We start from the raw sequence: 6310 nt of genomic DNA on the forward strand, positions 1-6310 counted from the left end.
TTTAATTTTAAAATTCAAAATAAAATCTGAGTAAGCTAAACGCAAGATTTTCCAAAAAAATTTTTCACTAAAACAACATTTTATTTTTTATTTTGTATATTTGCTTAAAAGTCACGTTTACTCGCTTTTGACTTTCCCGAACTCGAACCAGTTTCACCCCGCTTGCGTTTGTTAAGAGGATTTCGCGGATCATAGGCATCGTACCAATCGTCGCCCTTTTTATTGGCATCTTTAGCCAAAACGGGAGCCGTGCTGTTGAAGTTTAAGGTGTGCGACAGCCAGTCGTCGCCGATTATTTCCTGCTCCACAGAACGATCGTCCAATTCCTTGGGTTCCGGCTCGCCATCATCCGAGGTTGTCTTTTGCTTCAAGTTGTCCAATTTGGTGCGGAACTTGGAGAGTAAACTCAGTGTAAAAGCCTCCCTAATGGTTTAGAAAATAATTGTTATTTACAAGACCTTTTTGTAAATGAAATATACTCCACCTTGACTGTCCTTTTGGCTGAAGTTTGACTTTGGCGGTATACTTCTCCTTGGACTCAATAAAATCGTTTATGTAATGATTTTCACTAGAACCCTTCAACTCAGACGATTTCGCTGGCTTTTCCTGTCCATTCGAAACTAGTTTATCTTTGATCTGCTTGTCCATTTGATATTGCTTCTTGAGAGAAGCAATTTCTTCTCGGATCTTTAATCTGAAATACATTATGGAAATGATTTAACAATGATAAGCTATATTTTAATAAAACTTACTTTTCCTCTGAGACTTTCCGACTTTGTTCTTGCTCGCGCGTCATCAGAACATCCTCTTCGTCCTCAGAATCAGACTTTTCTACAACCGGCTTCGATTTCTTCTCCGATCGACCCTTTGAACTTTTGGACAGTTTCATTTTGACGAGATCTGAGCTGGCAGTTGAAGGTTTCTCCTTGTCATTATTTTCAGGGCAATCGTCGGACAGGGGATCCTCGATTTCGGTAGTTTGTGATTTGGGTACGCTTATGGGTTCCTTGCTTAGTTTGGGATCATCTACGACGTCGTGCAAGGATTTAGCTTTACCGGCGTTCTGTTTTACGTAAACGTTGGTCTCCTCCTCATCGCCCTCGGCTTCTTCGCCAAAGGAAAGCAGGCCAAAGTTCCTGTGGATTATTTGGAGATGTTAGAAAAAGTAATGACACCGAAGCAAATTTTTGTCATGGTTTAAATATGGTCATGGTTTAAGTTACAATTTTTTGGTTACGGTCATGTAGTATATTAAGTATAGTGATGTGATTAGGAACAGGGTTCGTAAATAACTTGTGTTATTAACATGTTAAATGTCAAAGTGTTAGGTTCAAAAAAAGTTATTGACATGTGTGTTAAAAATTGTAGCCTACATATGTTAGAAACATAAATAACACACACATGTCATTTGTGTTATTAACGCGACGTGTTTTTTACACAGCGTGTTATTTACACAGCGTGTTTTTTAACACAGGAATGTATGTTAAACTGCTAACATTTCTATAACATTTTCAATTTCTGATAAATTTTGCTCTGTATTCCGGTGTTTAGTTATATGTGATATTAATTAATTGGTATAGATTCAGGAACGCATATCTTACTTGACTCCTTGGCGTTCCTTCTTGCTCTTTTTGCTTTTGGAGGACGGTTTGGCCAAAATGCGTGGCACAATATCATCGAACGGATTCGAGAGGACCTCTGTGGAAACGATGCGATGCGGGTGCATTGGTCGCTCCTGGTGATCAACGATTCCCTCCTCGAGCTTGAGCATGTTGAATATGGTGTCGCCGGTGATCTTCCCAAATAGCGTATTCTTATTCTGCAACTCGGGCGTGGGTGCGAATGTGAAGAAGAACTGCGAGGCGTTGTCATCCTTGCCGGAGTTGGCCATTCCCACGAGACCGCGACGCGTGTACCGCAGTCGCGAGTGGAACTCGTCCTTGAAGGGCTGTCCGTAGATCGACTCGCCGCCGGTGCCATCGCCATTTGGATCGCCTCCCTGGACAATGAAGCCCTTGACCAGCCGGTGGAACTCGGTGTTCTTGTAGTATCCCTCCATGCAGAGCTGCACGAAGTTCCTGCAAGCCTTTGGACACTCCCGCGCCCACAACTCGATGTCTATGTCGCCCACGGTGGTCTTCAGAAGGACCTTGCCCGAGGTGGGCGGCTCCTGGATGTAAATGTTGCTCATTTTTCCAGAAAATTTACAAAACACCCAAATCAGTGCATTAGAGAAAACAATAACAAGGCTGTTATCGATACCTATCGGGCAATGTGACCGCAGGCAGAGTTTACAAAAACACCATTGAAAGCTGAGAAATATAATATTGGGAAATTACCGTTATTTAGCGAGAAGAATAAAATTAACGGTCTACTTCTTATAAGTAGGTGAATAAAATATAATATCCTATTCTTGTTATTTAAAGGTATAAAGAGAAAGTCCCTCTTAAAAATTTGTAATATCATTTTTGAAAAGATCAGTAAAATGCTCTTAAAAGCGTTTCCATTTTTAGAAATTCCCTAAAATGTTTAAAATTAAATGATGCTCGTTATATTTTTGAACTATAAATTATTTTAAATGGGCTATTTAGCAACTCCATCCCTTTCGATAACTTTCCTAGCTGTAGACATTCAAAATGCGTTACTAGGCAACCGTATTATATTCATGTTTATAGTTTCCCATCCTTAAATTCAATTCCCAATTGACTTCAGAATGAATTTTAACGACGATCCACTGGCGGAGCTGCTTAGCGATAATAGCCTGGACAATGACAACTTTTTCGACACTCCAGGCGGAGGAGGAGGAGGTCCCAAGAAACCGGCCAAAGTGGCAAAGCCCAAGGGCAAACTGGAGGATTTGTTTGGCATTCAGGAGGAGACGGAGGCGGATGTGCAGGGTCAGGGATCGGGAGCCAGGATCAAGCCCAATGCCACCAGCACGCCCAGAATTGTGAAACAGAAGCCCTCGATCTCGCTGGACGATGATCTTGCGGAGGACGATGACTTGGGGTTCGATCCGAAAAGACCCAAGAGTGGTGGTGCCAAAAGGAGCCTGTTTGACGACCTGCTAACCAGCAATGCGGAGCCCAAGAAGAACATCTTCGATGAGATTCTGTCTGGAGATGCCGGCAAACGTCCGGCCACCGCGAAGCCATCGATGTCCCGCCAATCCACGGACACCACCACGGATAATTCGCAGGCGAGGCCCAAGACTTCAACGGGAAGAAGGAGTTCCGCTCAGTCGGCCACCATTAATGCAGATCCTTTGGGTCTCTTTAACCGGGATACAAATGCCACTGTTTCGGGCATGTCCACGCCGGTTTCCAGGAAGCGGGGCAACACCGCGGATTGGTTGGGTCTGGAGCAGGAGGCGGAGCAGCGACCCACGACCCCAAAGCCACAAACCCCCAAGAAACAGTCGTCCAGCGAAGGACCATCGAAGAATGCAGCCGATATCCTGCGTCTTCCCGACTCCGATGAGAACGAAATGGAGCAGGAACCGGAAGTACCTACTATTCCAGCTCCATCCGGCGTCACTGCCTCCACCCAGAATATCCTGATGCTCAGCAATCTCAATCTGGAGAGCAATCACAAATTCAATGCCCTGCAGCAACAGGAGGCGCAACTAGTGATAGCTGCGCAAATGAAGAATCAGGAGAGGACCCTGCTCGAAATGCAGAGGCGCCAGGAGAGCCAGGACCGAAAGTTCCAGGCGCTAATCCAACAGCAACTGCAGCGCCAGCAGCAAATGGAGGAGCACATCAAGGGGCAGCAGGAGCGGATTAATATGCACATTCAGCTGATGATGTCGCAACCTGTGCATGTCCAGGAAGTGGTTTCCGCAATCGCGCCTCCTGAGAAACCTGTACCGGAAACGGAAACGAAGGAGGCCCAGAAGGCGGCCAGCCAGGATCAGGAGCAAATGCTCCTACTCGAAATGGAGGCCAAGCGGAATCTGCTGGAGAAACAGCGACTAGATGAACTGGTGGCCAACATGAAGGTCAACTACGAGCAGGAGATCGAAATGATTGATACCTCGTATAAGTGAGTTATGAAGCTAGATTACACTATCCATTTTATCTGTTAACATTTTATTATTTTTAAACAAAATATATGAAATCACTTCCTTATTTTTAAATATTTTATTTTATTTTACCACAGTTTATATTTAATTTCGAGTTCGAAATCTATAATGGTTAATAATAATGGTTAATCAAACATTTTTTTGAACCAAAGGGTCATACATTTCTTAAACCATTAAAATATTTTTAAAAACCTCCTAAAATGTAAGCTTTATCAATAAGATATTCAGATATTTACGGAATGCAGAGGAAGATATTTCCAATGCAAATAATAATATAAATATTATACATTATTATAATATTTATATATCCATAATGATGTATTAATTGTACATAATAATGAGCTGTATTTATATTTTTCGGGATAAAGACTTTCAATGAATATATTTTTAATGCTTACAACTCTTTGGTTAAAATTGTTTATTGAAATAATATTAGAAAATGGCAAGAATTGAACGATTTTAAGTAGATTTTATAACTGGAAATCAAAAGTTAAGCAATATAAAGTAAAATCTATAAATTTCTCTTTCCAGAAAGCAAATAAAAGTTTTAGAGGAGCACTTGTCCGCCGTCGAGGATCGCCTCAAGTCAGAAAACACCGAGTTGCGTCAGTACTACACCGACAAACTGGAGAAGCAGAAGGAGGACTACGTGGAGCTGATCTCCAATCTGAGGCAGGATCACGAGGACGAGGTGCGCAAACTGCGCCAATCCCACGAACTTGACCTCGAGGGCATACGGCAGGCCAAAATGCTGGAGCTCTCGGCGGTGCAGGATCATGGCAACTACCTGGAGACCCTTCGCCTGGCCTCCAGCAATCTCCAAGAGCTGCGCGACGGGATGAGTGGCAGCCAGGAGAAGGAGCGCCTGTTGGAGGCACGGGAACGTCGGTTGGCCGACCAGGAGCGCCGCTTGAAGATCGACGAGGAGACGGCCGATGAGGAAAAGCGCCGCCTGATGGAGCTGGTCAGCACCTTGGAGCTGCAACTGGGCCGCCTGTCCAAGGACTCCGCGGAGGAGAACTGGCAGCTGCGTCAGCGAATGTCCAGTTTGGAGGCGGAGCGCAAGGCCTTCGAGCGCGAAAAGGACTTTCATCGAGAGCAAATGCAGCGGGACGAGAAGCGTGTGGAGGATCTGAAGTCCCTGCAGCTGGCGGAGACGGAGCGACTGCATCAGGATCTTCAGCAGGAGCGCAATCAACTGGCAGTGGAACGCCAGCAAATGGAGCTGAGGCAGCAGCTCCACGGGCACGGCGACCTGGACAAGGATCGCCGGGAGCTGGAGGCCCAACTGCAGGTGGCCCGCGAGGCCATTCGGCGGGCGGATGAGGAGCGCGATCGCTGCCACAAGCTGCAGCGCGAGGTGGAGCAGCGGAAGCGCCTCCTCTTGGACAAGGAGAATGCCCTGAATCTCAAGGAGGACGAACTGGGCCAGGCCACCGGCGCCTATCGACTGGCCACCAGTCGCACCCACATGGCCGAGCACAAGGCTCGCGAAGCGGACCAGCTGCTCCAGGCCAAGCTCAAGATAATGGGCAAGCGGGCCCAGGATCTCGGCGAGAAGGAGGCACAGCTGGCTCAGGAACGCATGCTCCTCGCCCAGGATCGCATCGCTCTGGTGAATCTTAAAAAGCAGATTCTACGCAGCAGATGTGCCCTCTGCAAAATGGGAGCCGAATCTGCAGAGATCGCCCTGCGAAGGGGTAATAATAGTAATAATCTCGTGACGACCACGGACCTTCAGTTGCCCCAAATGACGACCGGCAGCGCGGAGCTCCTGCTCAAGATGTCCGCTCAAGAACCGGGACAGGCTCCGAGTGACATTGTGGAGCGAATGCTGGACGAGAACATCGAGGCCTCCTACCGCAGGATGTACAATGCTCCGCCTAGCAGTTCCCTTGACGAGGCCGACTACGGATTGGCTGGTGGGTTGGACGATGACTCCAAGGTGGCCATGGATCATGGCAGAAACCTCGACCTAGATGAGGCTTTTTTGGCCAACTTCAAATAGAAACTCAGTCGGGAGAACCAATTTTAATGGAGTTCAATGCCATAAAAAGTTTTTTTTTACTAAAAACAAAGAATAAATGAATTTAAGATAAAACTTTTAAGAGATAATCCTGGAATTATTAGAATTAAATATAAATTGTAACGGCCAACTATATCTGATAAAACCTTAAATGAAACACGGATGAATATTTAGCCGCGACTCGAACCCATTGTCGCGCA

General features: G+C 45.8%; 2 protein-coding genes across 2 annotated transcripts; one reads left to right on the top strand and one right to left on the bottom strand.

The window, feature by feature from the left end:
• Positions 1–89: 89 nt before the first annotated feature.
• LOC108054121 (spliceosome-associated protein CWC27 homolog) lies at positions 90–2206 on the bottom strand. Its single transcript, XM_017136897.3, has 4 exons — positions 1602–2206; positions 753–1136; positions 485–694; positions 90–423 (listed from the first exon to the last, which is right to left on the bottom strand). Exons 1-4 carry the CDS (start codon positions 2189–2191, stop codon positions 105–107), a joined length of 1503 nt encoding a protein of 500 aa, XP_016992386.2. The 5' UTR covers positions 2192–2206; the 3' UTR covers positions 90–104.
• A 390-nt stretch (positions 2207–2596) lies between these two features.
• On the top strand, positions 2597–6188 carry twy (fas-binding factor 1 twitchy). The gene is made up of 2 exons (XM_017136891.3): positions 2597–4044; positions 4616–6188. The coding sequence occupies exons 1-2, from the start codon at positions 2714–2716 to the stop codon at positions 6090–6092; spliced, it is 2808 nt and encodes a 935-aa protein (XP_016992380.2). The 5' UTR covers positions 2597–2713; the 3' UTR covers positions 6093–6188.
• Positions 6189–6310: the final 122 nt, after the last annotated feature.

This window comes from Drosophila takahashii, chromosome 3L (genome assembly GCF_030179915.1).
Source record: "Drosophila takahashii strain IR98-3 E-12201 chromosome 3L, DtakHiC1v2, whole genome shotgun sequence".
Lineage (NCBI taxonomy): Eukaryota > Metazoa > Arthropoda > Insecta > Diptera > Drosophilidae > Drosophila > Drosophila takahashii.